The sequence below is a fragment of the Erpetoichthys calabaricus genome, chromosome 5 (genome assembly GCF_900747795.2).
Source record: "Erpetoichthys calabaricus chromosome 5, fErpCal1.3, whole genome shotgun sequence".
Classification (NCBI taxonomy): domain Eukaryota; kingdom Metazoa; phylum Chordata; class Cladistia; order Polypteriformes; family Polypteridae; genus Erpetoichthys; species Erpetoichthys calabaricus.
This window is the reverse complement of record NC_041398.2, coordinates 82,577,590-82,595,503: the sequence shown is the minus strand read 5'-3', so window position 1 is coordinate 82,595,503 and position 17,914 is coordinate 82,577,590. Positions and strand designations below refer to the sequence as shown.

The following is a 17,914-nucleotide window of genomic DNA, read 5'->3' as shown; positions in this document are numbered from 1 at the left end:
CATAAAGCATAATTCAATACTATTTATTTTCTTAAGCAGATTTTAGTGCTCCTTATTTTAAGTCTTTGTTATACCTTAGGATGGCAGTTCTAGAATTGGGTACATTAAAGCATAAACTCCAATAAAGCTTATTTTAACTTAAATATACTAGTCAACTACTTGACAATCAAGAAGATATTTTTAGTCCTTCATGTGCAGTGAAATAAATAACATCCATCCTTTTATCCCAATCTTCAAGATAAGTGCTCAAAGATTCAAGGGCTGACCATTTCCTGCTCTGTCACCTGCTCAAACTGTTTCAACAAATCTATAGCAAACAACCATATAAAAACTTAACTGGATTGTACACAGCACATTCTTTTCTGATTGGCTGTGTGATTGACCCCAGGAAAGGGCAAACCATCCAACATATTTGCTTCTTGTCTTAAACCCAGTGGGGCTGTGATGATTGCAGGCTCCCCGTGACCCTAAACAGGGAGAATTAAATGTACTGCTCAGCACAGGCAGGATTAAATGCAACTTATGTTTAGTTCTTTTCACTTGATTGCACATCACAAATGTGCTTCACCTCTTCCTTACTGGCTGTCATCAGACGACCACAGAATTCATGTGAACGATGTCACAGCCTCAGCTGGCAATGTCTTTGGGAAAAAAGGCAATTCTTCTGCAAAATAATTTTTTGAATAAGCTTCTTTAGTAATGCAATAAGGCATATCTGTTTTTTTTCTTTTTTTTAAGTAACACTGGTATTCTTACTTCTATAAAATAAGCATTGTATTAAGTTCTTTCTTACATTAAAAAGTATCTGCCTAAGTAACAAAAATAACTTTAAATGCATTACCCCCAAAACTGCAAGGGACAGTAGTTGCCGGGGATGGTAAATATTTTCTAGCTAACTTAGCTATGACTGTGTATTTGTCTTCCTTTACCTTCCACTACTGTAATGGACTAAGTCAATGTCAATTTGTTCCTCAAATGTATATCACTCAACAACTGATTTCGAGGAGGAGAAGTGAAATATCAGAGGCTCATCTTCAGAGTCTGATGACAGTTCATGCTTCCAAATTTTCTTTTGAGGTGGCTCTTCTGGTGTGTGTTGATAATCATCAAAAAACAACATAGGAAAGGATCAAGCAAACTTGATTCTAGCGATCTGTTATTACTGTTATAGACTTGGATCAATTTGGTGCTGCTTTATTAACAATGTGGGGATCACAGTCAAACTGACCAAATTAAATTAATGCATTTACGTGTTGCACTAACCCCAATAAAATTTCTTTTTCTGTTATACTAATATATATCTGTGTACGTGACACAAACAAACTGCAATATTTATTCATCATTTATCATTAAAAGGTTATTTTAGGAGCTATCATTATATGCTGTGTAGTACATATGTGGCAATATGTTTTAAAACACAAATGCACTACTATGATGGTACAGATTATGGTAAAACCTGAACACTACTTTGTGTGCCAATGTGCAGGAGTCTTATCAGCATATTTTTGGCATCATCAAAAGAAAAAGCATGAGTGAAAGAATGTTGCCAGACTTTTTTTCCTCCAAAATGCTAGAGGGCAGGTAACCCAGCAGCCATTCTGCACATGGGGTGTTGGGCAAACTGGAGGCCTGAGAACCCCTTGGTCTTATCAAGTTGGGAGCGTGCTGTACCTTGAAGGAACTTATAAGTCGGTCATGTCAAAGGCAAAAAGTGCACTGGGGTGTATTAGAGGGCTCTTTATCCAGCACACCTTATGTCCAAAAGGGCATTTCTCAACTTCAGCTTTGGCCAGAAGTAATCCCAAATCAGAGGACTGCTTTTATGAAAAAATAGCTCAGGGTTGTGAGAAATAGAAAAACAGAAACCCAGAAATTACAGGTGAGAAAGGTTCGCTATGATGCTATACTTGTGTGAAAGGCAACTCACCCCACCACAGTGACAGAGCAACCACCTATAAATGATGGCGCACAAAGACAGCTTTGTTTTACTTTTGGTCTGTTTTTTCCCTCTGCATACTCTCCAATTATTAATCCTCTTGATTTTTATTTAAACAAACACACTACTTTTGATAACTGTGGTTCACCTGGCATTATTCTGAGTATGGAGCACTGCCAGGAGGGTACTTTTATAATCCCAAAAAAGGCACCCTGTATATGAGAAACCATTCCATCACAGAGCTGTAAGGAACACTGTGACAACTCCACACACAAATATTTGGAAATGTACATCTCCAGCTCTTCAGTAATAAACATCCAAATAAGAACATCAAATGCAGACAACTAAAGAAACTCGCAAATTATTTTAAGCATGTTTTTATTGATGTATATCTGTAAGATTTTAAATGATACTGCATAATTTTAACACCCATTGAAACTTCAGCGTTTTTTTGTAAATGTGGTTACTGCAAAAATAGCAACAAGACCTTGAGACAGAAATAATTATTTACGTAATTACTTCTGTATGAGAAAGAGAGGGAGAGAGAGAGAGAAAGAGACTACCAGTCAGAAGTTTTAGAACATCTCAGAGGTTTAAATTTAAAGTTTAGGTTAACAAAAACTGAAAAAAGGTCATTTCAGAATATTACGAATGGGCCTTCTTCAGGGAACATCTAATAGGTTACAGTCTACTGATGTTCTACAGCAAGTAAAGTAAATTAAGCCTTGCAAGTTGAAGCAAACAATTTGTACAGGTTTCCCAACTTCTGTTGATTACTTAAAAACCCTCTGTCCGTCTTAAAGCAGAGTCGGAACAGGCTGTGTTACTACATGTTACACTGTACAAAGTTCTAAATTCTAGTGATAATGGTAAGAAAACGGCAATTAACAAGTGAAATGAGACAGAGCATTATTACCCTTAGAAGTGTAGGCCTTTCATTTAGAGAAATTGCAAAAAAAAAAAAAACTCAAAAGTTCAGTGAGTACAGCGTCTTACACAACACAAAGGCAATTAGAAAATGGAAGAAACTCTGTTAGGAAGATATCTGGCAGGCCCAAAGTCACAGCCCAATCAGAAGATAAGTTTCTGAGGGTCACCAGCTTACATGACAGGTGGCTTACAGCACAATAGCTTCAACCACAGTTAAACAGTGGTCGAAAAAAGCAAGTCTCAGTTTCTATTGTGAGGAGGAGACTTTGTGCTACAAGTTTGACAAGGCGAATGGCAGTAAGAAATTACACCTTTTGGTAAAATTTAGTGAACACGTGATTGTGACTTTTCATGCAGTTGGTCATGCGCCGAAAATATGTTTGAGCTTCAAAATCTGCTGATTGCAACAGTGTAGCGCTATAGTTTTAGGGATTTAGTTTCAAAATCTGTCTACGGACCCAGATTTTCCTATTTATCTCCAAAATTTATCTTTTGTACTTAGCTGATTTTGAAACTGAGCTCTTCAATTCCACCCCACACAACATTTGGCACGTCGCTCACATCTCTTTCCCTTGTATCCTTGGATCCATCAACTAGTCTGGAGGACCACTGACATCTTTTCCTCCCATCTTCAGAAATCCTGCCTCTTCTTCTCCAAGGAATATTTAAATGGACAACTCACCAGAAACTGTCAGTCACACTTCTTCTTCCACAGTAAAGATATTGTTAATTTAGGCACAGGAGATGAAACAAGGTCACAAAATACAAGCAGGGGTTGTTAGCAAAAAGACAAAATGATTTTTTACAAGCCAGAAACACTAAGTAAGACTCAAAATCAAAGGGCAAAAAAGAAAGTTCAAAAGCCGTTCGAAAGACCAATAACAAGAATTAGCAAACTGAGAAAACCAAAATCGCTCATGAATATGACTGTTTATAGGGCTGACCTGACAACGTCACATGGCACGCATTCTCTGGGAATTCTGGGAAATTATCTCAGCAATGGCAGATTCAAACAATCTCAAAATTGAACTGCACATGGAATTCAAGATGCCGTCATGGTAAAAATTTGTGATTTCCTCAAGAAATGATATAGAACAAAATAAATGTCAAAATCAAATTCCTTGGCTTCAGAACCACCTGAATAGCTGCCAAAATGCCTAAAAAAACTGCCAGAAAAGTGGCAAGAAATCAATTAAATGAATCAATTTTAACAGCAATTCCTCTCGTCTAAACATAAAATCACTTCCAAATTTGTGCCAGAAACTTTTTTTTTGTCAAAAAGACAAAAACACCTGCCATTAAACTGTTGTACCTCAAGCTCTCTTACATCTCTCTATGCATTTCTTACAATATAAACAAATAAATCTGAGACATCCTTTTTCCAGTCACCCACCTATCTATGTCATCCACCCTATTGACAGCTCTGAATGGTTGAGGATACCTGTAATACTAATATGACTGTATACTAAAATCTGAGTCTGAGATCTGAGTAAAAAAACATTAAGAAATAAAGCTATAATGTTGTTACTGGGTTTCACACAGGTACAATTAATTTTAACAATAATAGCCATTTATTTACAAAACCCAATTTGTAGTCTCAGCGAGATGAGACCTGCCTTGGCAACACTGGGACACTAGGCAGGAACCAGTGGATGGTACACTAGGTAAACTAGTAATCCTTTGACAAGTGGAAGTAAAGCCAGAGTACCTGGAAAGAAACCCACCCAGAAACATAGAGTCTGTGCAAAGTCTCTGTAGACAGCAGCTCTAACCAGTACACCATGCTGCCACAAACAATAATTCAGAAAACGTAATACTGTTAAAATATAGACTTTCAGTGAAGCTCTCAAAAACACTAGCTGCTTGATAAAAAACAGAATACTTAATGAGATTTTTCTAAAGAACTCTATGTACTGAAAAGGAGTTCAATTATTATATACAGTATGAAGATAACCCACGACAAATAGACTAAAACCTAGTAGGATGAAAAGTGCTTCAGACTTCCAGACACAATGATTATTAGTCAATATTGGTCACCTTTGGGAGGTAATATGTAGACTACTTTCTAAAAAAATGTGGGAAAGTAGTTAAGAAATAGGAAATAGAAGGCCTGCTGTAATACCAACATTTAGTTCAGATTATTAAGCCTAATTTAATAAGCCAGTTAAGGATGGTTGTGGGCAGTTTTTCTAATAAGGCTGGGAAAAAGAAACACTCTGCATGGGCTTTTAATAAATACATACATATTGTCACACACGAGCGCTTAGGAGACTGTCAACAAGCCCAGAGGTGAGTGAAGGTGTAAAGGATGAAGGGTTGTTTGATGGTATTGATATCTCTTTCCCTAACTTTTCAGAACCAAAGAAGACAAATAAGCATTCACCACTTCACATTCAAGAAAATGGCTGTCCATCTACTATTCCATTCTCCCCGTCACTTCCGGCTCCCATTGATGACATCACTTCCGGTCTCCCTTTGATGACATCACTTCCGGCTTCCGATGATGATGCCAATCCTGTCCTCCCCAGATGACATCACTTCCTCCCTAATTAATCAGCAACCATTTTTGTATAAAAGCACCTTCAAACCTTCTGTACTTTGTTGAATACCTGAATTTAAACAGTTTTGACCAAATTGCTACCTGTTCCTAACAATATAAGGGGCCAATCCCCAACTCTATACTTGTTTTGTGACTTCTTATCACAATATGTACAAAAATAATCTGACATTTCCACCAATTTAACGTGTCCAAAAAATAATTCATTTTTGTTATCTTATCTCCAGAAAAGAACATGTCTTGACTGAGTGGTGGCAACTAAATCAGATGGTTAAGATGTAGTTTGAAAAAAAAAAAACAGGTCATTTGGGTACACCACAAACATGGTTATTTTAGCCTGTTAAAGAGTGATATGTTTAACCATAATGCACCTGACCACAATGCATTATATGAGTAAAGTTCAACCTTCTTTGGGAAATAAAATGAACTTAATAGGTAAGTACTTACCAATTGTTTGCCTTAACCCTTCACACTGACTGATATGTGGCAGTTTTAGCATTTCCTTCCATTTTTTACTTCGGCCATTCCTCTTACCACCTCCTCCTATAGAAAACAAAGGCATACATTAAGTTAAGTACTTGAGACTTCTACAAACAGTCATGATTGATATAAACATATAATTCAGAGAATGATATGGTTAATGGATTTGGAAGGTTGACTTCTGTTTTAGGTCATGTTTCATTAATTACTGAAACTTCAGTTTCAGAGCATGATAGATATTCTCACAACACCACCTGACATCTGGCATGTTAGAGGTTGGGACTTCCCTTGAAAATTTAGAGTACTTTTTTGCCTTGTATTTCTATGAAGAGAGGTATATTCATCCTATGTGGGTGTGAGAGCAAAATAAAAATGAAATCAAATGAGGAGACATCTGCTGTGATATGTTTTGATTATTTAGCCACTGGAAAAAATTGTGCTGTTTAAGAAAGTGTAAGTGTAGGTAATCCCATAACTAAACTGAGAACTGTCTATGCTCAGAACTGAGTCTATCATCTTGCAACCATGAAAGGTGGAAGAGACATTAAACAAACACATGATAGATCACAAGTGAACAATGAAAAACAGGAAAAGATCAATTAGAAAAAAGAATTAAAGAACAAGGCAAAGCCAATGTCATTTGGCTAGGGGATAGCACAACAAATACCAATGGAAGTTCAGAGATCACTGAGAAAATGTTATCACACATGCACGTCTGAAGATCATTCTTCTGGCATATCCTTGGTAAGCAGTACCACCCCGGATTGTGAAGGAGTGCTGTCGCTAATTGTATCACCTCTTTACGCCCAATTAAGGCAACTGACAATGCCCCTTGTGGTTAGAGGACTATATATTCGAGGTGTCAACAGAAGGTGGTGTCAAATTGTGGACTGACACCCAATAGAGATGGAGCTCCAATCCAGACCTTAAAGGTGTTACAAGACTTCTGAACACCACTTTGGATTAAATCATCTTGCACTTTTTGAGTTTAGTTCAGTTTTGTTGATTAAATGGGGCAACCCAGTTGGTGTCCCAACATTTACCTGAATCCAGTGTCATGCTTCGCACGATTACAATGTAAAATGTCCAAACCTTTAGAATATGGTACCAATGCAGAACATACTTGACAGTTGAGCTGGTATTGTTAATTGCACCATTACAAGAAGAAATAAAACTCTTTCAACATCCCAATTACCTTCTTTTAAATAACCGAAACATATTTGCTACCTGCCTGCCTGTTTATCTCCAAAGATCTCAGATAGGTGACAAATACAACCTTCATTACCATAAAATCTCAACAGAGAATGTTTATATTTTTCACTAGTTCTGACCAGATCTGCAGTTCTACCAATGAAGACAGCATTCTATTGTCCTTAATAACTCTGTGGTTCAGCTCAGGCTCTACCCTCTCAAAGCCCAGACTTCAATATACAGTATAGTTCACATAGCAGAAAAGCAGCTCTCAGTTCAAGAGATACATGATATTAGGACTAGGAAGTGAAGAGAAAAAAACAGAACGGAACCCCATACATCCAAGCAGTAAGCCATCTCAAAAACATCACTCTGGTAAACAGTACCACAGCATTAGAACCAGAACCACATGACGACTAAGAAGTCTTTACAGCCCTTTTTTTAACAAGTCACTGGCGGCAAATACACAGAATTGAAAAGTGTGTCCCTTTACCAATCTTACTGTTTAGTGTTCTTGTTATTGTTACTGTCATAAGACTATGTATACAGATAAAGGTCACTACTTATTAAATAGTAAATTTGCACATCTGTATGTTTCCACATCTGTTGGTCAGAATTTGTATGTTCTCTGGCACAGCATCAACATTAAATTTCTGATTCTGATGGTAGATGGAACACATCTCTTAAAAGTAGTTATGGGTTGCTTAATCACTGTATATATGGGCAGAAGACAGAGATAGAGAAAGGAGTGCAAAAGTGGGGATGGAGGTAAGGAGATATAAGGATTCAGAGTTAGAGGTAAGGAAATAAGAAGCGGGAGTAAAGGATTGAACAGCAGGAAAGCTTTACTTTATTTTACTTTTGGAGCTGTGTCTTGCAACCCTAAGCAGCAGGAGTATTTATCATTATTTCTGACTTAAAGTGTTTCAATAAAAACAACATGTTGATCACCAAGTTGCAAATGCAAACTCTTTGTCTCATTGTCATCAATCGATTCACTATTGCCCGCTTTCTCAACAACAGTGCATCAAATATAACCTTTCATCAATATATTTCTTTTAAAATTATTAAAAGTTAGAGAATTTCTTCAAAGAAAGCTGACCAGCTTTCCTAAACTTTCCTTTAAGATCTGCTTTATAAGCTATACTCTCTGGCTGTGGGAAAGATATAGATAGTATCTTGAAACCATACCAGTATGTTGAAAATATTCCAATATTTGACAATCTGAGAGTTTTGGAAATAACACACTTCAATGAAGGTTTCAGACTATGAATGGATTATGGTTTTGATAAAACACAATCTTCACAATTTTGTGCAACACATGCTCTACTTCAACTGGAAATTGTACATCACATAAATCTTTCTTGTTACAAATTTTCCAGAATGTTTCATGATGAAGATCATAATTGTGAGGGATGTCATCAGGCTCCTATTTCACTTGCTCATGTGTCTTTTTAGGAATAATATCTTGCTTATTATCCAACAATCTTGAAATCACAGTAATTTTATTTTGCTCAACTGAAGAAATTCTGTTTCAACAAAATAAAAAAGAATGCTTTTATTTTGCTAAAAATTACAAACAATGAATTCTAGTTTGCAAGGAGCAACCCAAAGGGTATTTAGAATCAGGCAGAAATTACTAACTCTGGCCTCAAATAAGTAAACATGCCAAGCTGTTGGTAAGATTCAACATATTTGAATGATAACTTTAAAACAATGTATGGCTTTCTTATTCTTTCTTTGTCTGTTTTCTGGATTGGTAAGAGAAGGATATGTAATGTATTTCAAATAAGATATAGTACTGTAGATTATATGGATATGGATTTTACAAATGTAACTGCAATTGCCAAAGTCAACAAATTACATTATAAAATACATAAATAAATATATTTTTAGCCTAATCAAGTAACACAAAAAATGAAATGAGACCTGTGAGGTGAAAATTGCCAAGGGTGTGAACAGTTTGGAGGATGCTGACCAGATTCTACATGGAGTTATATCCTCCAATAATTAGCAAATGAAAACAGCCCACCAAGCCTCCCACATAATCTGGCACCAGAGAGTGGAAACATGTTGAATGTTGATTGGCACATGCAAGTAAGAATTTCACTGTACTCTGTAAATGACAAGAATAGCCATATACATTATAAACTATAATCAGAGTAACAAAAACCATTGTAAAAGCAAATCACTTAAACATAATGACATCATGAATTTGGTCAAACGGACATTTCTATTTTAAAATGTGCCATAGGCAGGTTGTTTCCATGACTTTCTCTCAGCAGGCCTCTCGCGTGCCAGTGAATAAAGTTTTTGGGCTACTGTGCGTCAGGAGGCTGCTTACTCTTAACGTGGAGAGAAAATCAGGACTGCTACTCTTAAGAAGAGGAATGAGTGAAAAAGAGAAGAAAGAGCCTTATTAAAGTCTGTCCTGTTTGTTAGATCGCTCTATTATATAAAAAAATCATGGAACGAGACGAGACCTGTTCAGAGGGACGAGAAGTGTCTTTCTCAGAAAGATACTTTCATGTCCCGTGAGACAACACCTTGTGCCAAGAGATTTAACCACGCCCAGGGCTAGAAAAAGACAAAGAGTAGATGCAAAGTAGAATGTCGTAAGGAATTCAAAAACGTTGCCGCAATACACATGCAGTGCAGGTTAGAGATAATGGAAGTAGGAAAACTCGAAAGTCTCAAAAAAACGATAGTAAAGATTGCATTAGCGCAAACAAACGGAAATTATTACTCAGTGAAATAACAGAAAAGCAAAAAGAGATCGAATAGCCTTTCTTCCCAATGAAGAGGCGTATCCATGAGCATTAAAAGATTTATTGTTTGGTGAAAGTGAAATCCACATACGCTGTTACGCTTGGGTCACAGAGTTGCAGAGATACACAGGAGATTTTAGAGACAGAAACATTATTCAAACACTTCAAACAAACATAAGTGTCTTTCAGAAGTGAATCAAGCTCAGTGTGTAGTTGGAGGGGACAGTTCCGTTTCTCGATTAAAAGAATAGAAAATCTTCCTCTTCATAGGGGCATGCCTCGGGAGCAGGACCCCCAACAGGAACAGGAACAGAGGATGTCTGGGGGAGAAGAGAGACAAGGCAGTGAGACAAAAGGACAGCTGCTGTGCAGGCTTTTAAATGTTCAAAGCGCCGCACAAGATGCACAGCAGCAGCAGCAAGCCAGCAGCTGATCGAGCAAAGAGGATCACCGTTTAAGAGGGGGTTTCGGAGGACCGACCGCGTCTCCTTGGGGTGCGTTCAGCCACCCTCTTCACAACGGCGTGTAGCACAGGCAAGGAGTGGGGGGGTTGGCGAGATCGAATATAACTTTTGTCACAGTGAAAAACAATTAGATAAAGCATACATCTTTTTGAAATGTATAATATGTTATTTTACACTTGCTCTCTTTTTTTTAAAGCCTTTTGTTTTTTGCTTTTGACCTATTCATATAACAGAATTGAATTGGGGTTAGAGGACCGAAGTCTAATTCTGCCAAGATCTGGCACAAGGCAGGAACCCACACTGCACAGAACAACAGTCCATTGTGGAATTTAGTCATGCACACACGCATTAATACTGTACATGGGGCAACTTGGATTCCCAACTAACCTAACCTCCAGGACCTATTCAAGTATAAACACTAGAAAAAAACTGCATACTGCATAAATTTCAGTTTTCATATCAAATTCTAAAAAAAAACTGATTTAGCAGAAACAAGTCCACAAGGACTACCATTTCTTTGCAGAAGACCCATAAGCAGACACACATAAATGCAAAGATGCACACCTCCAGTACTCACTTTATTATTTAGCAGATATATTCTAGACATATGGTTAAATAAGCCATAATAAATTAAGAAATTTTCTTGGACATGACAGTTGGTCTTGTGTGAATGTAAATGTGGGTAAAGATTTTGTTTTTTTCTCCGGCTTATCTGGATTATTTTTATTTGGTTTTCTGTCCTCCTGGTCATCTGACATTATCACCAGACACACATCTTTAGAGACTTACAATATGATACTGTATAAAGGACGCTACCCTTCTACTAGTTATATGTCTAGTTTTTAAAAAATTGTATGGATTTTTTTCCTTTAATCACTTATTCATTATTATTCTTACCTAATCTTGTTTTTTCTTTTCTTGTAACTTTCTCTTACACATCTTGTAAAGCACTTTGAGCAACATTCTTTGTATGAAAATATGCTATATAAATAAATGTTGTTGTTGTGTGTGTGTGCTTCATCAGACATGTAATGAATTTGTCTGTAAATTAGATTAAGTGGATTTAAGAATGATAAATATTATGCCACGCTAAAACCAAAAAATCAGTTTTTATCTCTAAAATAATAAGAGCATTTTCAGTCTCAAAAAAGTATGTCTTGGGTTATTTGGTCATTCTAAATTGCCCTGAAAAGTGTGAATGTGCATTGTCTTCTCCAAAGTTAGTTCCTGCCTTGTGTCCAATGGTGTTGAGAGTCTGTGGCTGCCCATAATCCAAAAACCAGGTTAAGTTAGCTGAGTGATTGAAAAGAAATAAAAACTTACTTTTGAAGTTCAGTTCAGCTCAATTCAACGTAAATTACTACCACTATACCTTAGAGTACAAGTAAAGTATGTGTTGCTAATCACATACAGAGCCATTAAAGTGCATGGTATTTCTTTTAATTCCTACTCAGTATGAGTCTAAGAAATTTTCAGATAGTTGAATGATATTTTATATTTTGAGATTGCCCACATAGTCTTCTTTTTCATATTTCCATCAATATTTCCATCTGCCAAGAAAGGCTCCAGATCTTCATAAATTTGAATCTGAGTTCAAGAAAAGGATGGTTAGAAAGATGGAAAGTATGTTTTTGGACATATTGTATAATTAGTTATTTTCATAAAAACCATTTTATTATTGCTCACTCCCATGCTTACTCTTCAGAGCTGACTACAATTAATTATTAAAACAACCTGCACTCTCATCACACACCAATAATAGCAAAGTACGTTTGTGTTGAGTCACTGTTGTGATTGCCAGCTGTCACATGTTGCACTATCATTGCACTTTACCAATGGCGTCATTCCGTACAGTACAGTCACAGTAATCAACTTCTGTGACAATTTTTTTTCTGTAAGCAATACTGGTCAGACAGGTGCTAAGGTATCTCTGTAAAGAAAATATAAGCCTTCAATATCTACCAGTCACCCACTTCTAAAAAAAAGAACAGACTAGTCGTGTACATTGTCTTCATTGTTTTCATAGAAGTTCACCAAGGGGCATTTATGATTATATTACTTTATAGGTGATCTGCCATGGGTGCATTCCCATTACGCCTAATTTGTCTCCTTTAATTTCTGTGCAACCTGTATCACTTCCCTATGCACAGTGAATATGGACAAAGACATACAGCTAACTATGCTGCCCCACAACCAATTGTATCTGACTATACAGTGCAAAAACAAATTGGCTTAATACTGTATCTCCCTCTCTTGGCTGTAGTCCTTAATTTAGCTTTGCTAGGAAAATCTTTCCATACATTATTCACTGTCTCCAAATAGTTTATGCTAATTATGAACTTAAAAAATGGCTCAGTAATTTAAGACTTAGTCAAAATGACCACCCATCCACAGGGAAAACTCACTTAGCTTACTCAAATCCTGACAATTAAAACTGTGAGGCAGCAGTACTAGCCACTGTGCCACCTGACACTGAGTGACATGCATGAACACTATAGACTTATCCTGTTTTAAAATGACACCTTTCAGTAAATCTATTTAGAGATAATAGCAAATTTTTGCATTGCATCTTCATAAGCCATTTTCTTGGTATTTCACAAATGATCATCAGCAAAAATACAATAAAAAAATATAATCCCTTTCTGTAATTAAATGCTCAACTGCAATGCTTAAAAAATCAAATATGTCTATACAGCATACCTTGTCAATTGAATGCATTGTAAACTACTTTCAGATAAAGACTGATAAATGCTGTAGCCTGGCAACTTCTTCTGTATAAACCTGTGAGATCCTGTACAGCAGTCCTTTTTACTATTAAAACCTCACTACACCACTAATCCTCTGTAGCTTTCACTTTTTCACATTTACAGTACTTATGTTATACTATACTGTTTGATTGAACTCCCAGGTTCAAAAATTAACCCACTTGGCTTTAACCCTGTGTGTGACTTGGGCTCAGAATTCTATGTAAGTACGGTTAAGCCCGAGTCAGACTTGGGTTGAAATATAATAATCTGGTTTACAGTGCTAAGTCTAAGACTGGGGACAGTGCTCTGCCGAGATCTCGTGGATGAAACAACATCATGTTGCAAAAAATCATGACTATTTCTAGGCATTCTGCCACTACTAACACTATGGCATCTCATCAATATTCATGAGTGGGGATGGGCATTCAACCAAAACAAACAATGACAAACGAAAAAACATAAAGCCAGTTTTAGAACAAGTGATGACGATGTGAATTAGTCATCAGATGTTTACATGGACACCTATTTGGTAAATTCCGACCTGCCAAGTTTCATTAATGTTCATGTTTGGTGTTGGCTTCATACAACTACTGACAGTTCTGCACCTTTTCATTCCCCATTTATGGGTAACCCCACTCTAAGTATGTCTGTTGATCATGATTATCTGGCCTATTTACAATTTGCTGATGAAAGTCTATGGTTAGCAGTGTTGGAAAAGAGATAGTAAACCATTTGCTTATGGCAATCGCTGGCAGTCTGTTGCTGCAGATGACATGTGGGTGTTTATCAGGCTCCTGATACTGCAGTGCATTGCGAGAAAAAAATGGTACTGATCCACAAATCAGTTATTTCAGACATCTATTTTTGGTGAAGCTATCAGTGAATGTCGTTTTTTTCACTCATTATGAAATAACTGCATATCACATATCATAAATGTGTATCAGGCGACCATCAAAAATATGCAGATGGTGTATGTTCCTGATCGTGTCATAAGTACTGACTTAAGTCTCATGGGTTACAAAGGAATGCTGTTGTGGATACAGTACGTCACATCCAAATGGGCATGATTCAGAATTAGGTTCTACATGTTGTGTGTAGCAAGCTCTAGGTACATCTGGAATAGTACAGAAAAGCCTTTCAACATATGCTCGAACAGTGCCTATGTGCGTTAGTGACTGTTTAAAAAAAAAATCACACAAAGCATGTGTATTAAATTAGCATCAGTACAGCAGGGGTTCTTTTACACACAACCACATTTTTTGTTGCTTATGGCTTGTTTTTCCGGAGGTAAACACAACACTAAGATGGTTACTAGAATGTTTTATGCCACTTCAATTGCAGTATCAAGTATTGCTTCCGAAACTGCCTACATAAATTTTCAATATATAAAATAACGTAATTGTCTCAAACCCTTTTATTTAAATTTAAGATCATAGGACTGACCACCTTGGATATGGTCTCAGTCTATCACAGGGCCCCACTCAAAAATTACACACAGTAAGACAGTTTAGTAAAGACAATCAACTTAAAACAAACGTGTTTACAAAGTAAGAGAAAAAATACACTGCTGGGAGAAAAACTCACACAGACGTGGGCAGAACAGGCAAACATCAAGCACAAGATTCAGATCAAGATGCTGAATTAGTAAGGCATTAGCTCTAACCACTGCACAACTGTGCTGTCTGTTCAATTCATAAAACAACTGACTGCACTTGAAAGGAATGTGGCTTCCATAATGCTACTTGCCGACCTAATAATGGGCACAAGGTGTAAATATGTTGAAAGGGACACAACAAAGGGGTTTATATAGGAAAAGCCCACAAATCAAGTACAAGAAAGAACAACGAATCTTACAAAAATTATTTTCATATCCAGTATAAACCTACTTAATAAAAAAAGGTTTGAACAAAGTTTATTATCAATTTGCTGAACCTGCTCAATTCACCTTTAAGGTTGCTGTTTTGCCAGAGTGTATCATGGTAGCACTGGGCACAAAGCTGGAATGTGAGAACATTTATTGAATGGCACATTTGCAAGGAAAACCTGGCCAATTCCGAGTTACATGTGAAGGGAAAACTAGAGTGTCTGGAGAAAAAATAAGGATGACTAGATGAGGTTTGACAAAAGAAAGTACAATACACCGCACAGTTAACATCTAAGTGAGCAATTTCACCCAGTACTGCTCCTGCTTAATTTGCTTAGAAACTTTCAAGGTTTCATTTTAAAGACTATTTTTTTCATCCACTTAGCTCTCTATCGTCATTACTTAAAGTTTATGTGTTTATCAGATCACAATCTAAAATGGGACAAGCAGGTGCTGGGATAAACGCTTGGGCCGATAATTTATATATTTTATGAATGCATTACATTTTACCAAATGTTTTAAAATATTTACAATATCAGTAAAACTTTTATTGGGTCTGAATGGTATATAATATCAGATGGCATGCAAGCTTAGAGCTCTACACTGGTCAGGGAACATTGACTCCTCAGTTAATGGGAAATGGTAAAACCAGACTTGTGTGAGGTGGCCATACAGGAAGAGGGACAGCAACTGGAAACATGTTTTTACTACAGAAGGCATGTAATTCATCCTCCAAACATATAACTAGCATCATCCACTAGATAGTGTGGCTCAGTGAAGCAACAAGGTTTGTTCAGAATTACTACATTTTACACATGTTCAGTTGGTTAGGCTTAGCATGCTTGTGTCTGCGTGTAAAAAAAGGTTATGTGTAAATTCTACCTTCACCCTAGTAGTTTCAGCAAATGTCACTCGCAGTTTCTATTGACATGGTTTTTAACTGGGCTTAGCTTAGCCTAGAGAGGTTAACGGCACGTTGAATGTCATTAATTGGTTTATTTATCATGATTTTAGTGAACCACTGCCTTCTATGGCTGCAGGAACCAGCCCTTCACACAAACACCCACACTTATCGATACAAGGTGTGGGAAATAGCCCGGACACAGACAGACAGACACCATGTTAAAGTCCACCACACGTTTATTTACACTATATATAAGGTCCATTAAGTGCACAACCCAGTGCCGCAGCACCAGTCACCCCAACAGTCCAGGCCTCTGTCCACAATATGCCTTCAGGCTGCCTCCTTCTCTCTTCTCTCTCTCTCACTCTCACTCTCACTCTCACTCTCACTCTCACTCTCACTCTCACTCTCAGACCTCGTCCTCTTCCACCCGACTCCAGCCTTGATTGAAGGGAGGCGGCCCCTTTTATAGTTACCCGGATGTGCTCCAGGTGGTTCCCGGCAATCTTCCGCTGACACGCCCCTGTGTGGCGGAAGTGCCGGCTGTCTCTCCGGAAGCACTCCGGGTGTCTCTTTTCTTCTTCCCCCCAGCACTTCCTGGTGTGGCGGAAGTGCTGGGGTCCCAAGTCCTCCAGGCATGGGGACGCCCCCTGGCGGTGACCACGGGCCCCTACAGGGTTGAGCTTCCAAGCCCTGTACCTGTAGCCCCCAATATAACCAGGGCGGTTGCCCCCTCGTGGTCCGGAGGAGGCATGAGCCCTCCTCCTGTCCTCCTGGGCATCCCGGCTGGGTACCACCCCCAGCCGCGTGCCACAAAGGCCAATTTAGTGTTGTCAAGCACTGTAATGTACACAATATTCTAGCAAAAGCACAAAATAGTGTTGGTTATGTCTCAGCAAAGGAATCCCTAAAAAATGGAAAAAATAAACAAAACAAAGTAGCAAAACTACTGAAAATAGTAAAAAAATTAAAAATAAATGATCCTTAATTTATATTGAAACACTGGGGTTCCTTTAGTCCATTCTCATCTTTTTTGCATAGATTTTCAACAAGCAGTTTAGTTTTTCTACGGACTTTCTCTAGCACTGTTATCCTTTCCATGACATGAAGACTACAGCTACAAGCAATATTTCAGTCTTCATCATATACAGTACAGTATATTGTTCTACACATCAATTCAGTTTTTCGTCTGCCACAGGTTGTCTGATTCTCAAGTCTGTTCAGTCTTTTTTGTATAGAATTATCAGCCTAGTCTATCAGCTAAAGGTGCTACTATATACATAGCTTACTTGTCTATAAATAACTATGAACTATGTTGTATACTGTGTATAAATTAAATGGAAAGTATCAGTACTACTTTTGTAACATTTTGAAATTCAGCAAAGGAGCTTTGTACATATACCTTTTTTTCTGCAGTTATTCTAAACCTATAAACATTTGTATATCCTGTTGAATTCATTATCAATGAATGTGGCATTTATTAATTTATCCATCCATCCGATCTTTCCGTCTGTTTTCAAAATCTGCTCAGTCCAACACAAGGAATCTACTCTGGATGGAGCACCATATATTTAGCCTGAGTTGCCTTGAAAGCTTGCATATTGTAATCTTTCTAGTTAGCCAATAAAAGGTGTCTGTCATTTTGCTTGACTTCTCACTACATTCATAATGGCTAACATGGTACAACACCTTAGTACTTCAAAACCCTCTAAATACTACATTGAAATGGGTTTAATGTGCAGGTATTAGAAATACAAATGTCAATCTTTATTTTATTTACCACCTATTACAATGAATATGATGACATATATTTTTAAAAGGATTTATTATGACACAACATGAAAAAAAATATTTCAAGTAAAGCACTTGCCAAGCTAAAACACAGCAAAATAAGCAGAAAAGTATTGTATAGGAAAAGGGCACCTATAATACAGAGAGAAGAGCATTTCATGTTAAGAGTTTAAAGAATGCTGTTTTTGGAATAATATCAAGAAGGGGAAGGTCTTCAGAGTGGAAAGTTAGGATTAAAGAAGAGTGATGTTTAATGTAATGTCCCTTAGGAATACTGATCCT

At 37.2% G+C, this 17,914-nt stretch overlaps 1 protein-coding gene across 1 annotated transcript in view; it reads right to left on the bottom strand.

Annotated features, from left to right (window-relative positions):
* LOC114651761 (G protein-coupled receptor kinase 4-like) overlaps nt 1-17,914 on the bottom strand; it is a 286,039-nt gene that overhangs the window by 172,527 nt on the left and 95,598 nt on the right. Inside the window, exon 2 of the mRNA XM_028801713.2 lies at nt 5,871-5,966. Coding sequence (XP_028657546.2) covers nt 5,871-5,966 — 96 coding nt within the window. The remainder of the gene's footprint in view (nt 1-5,870; nt 5,967-17,914) is intronic.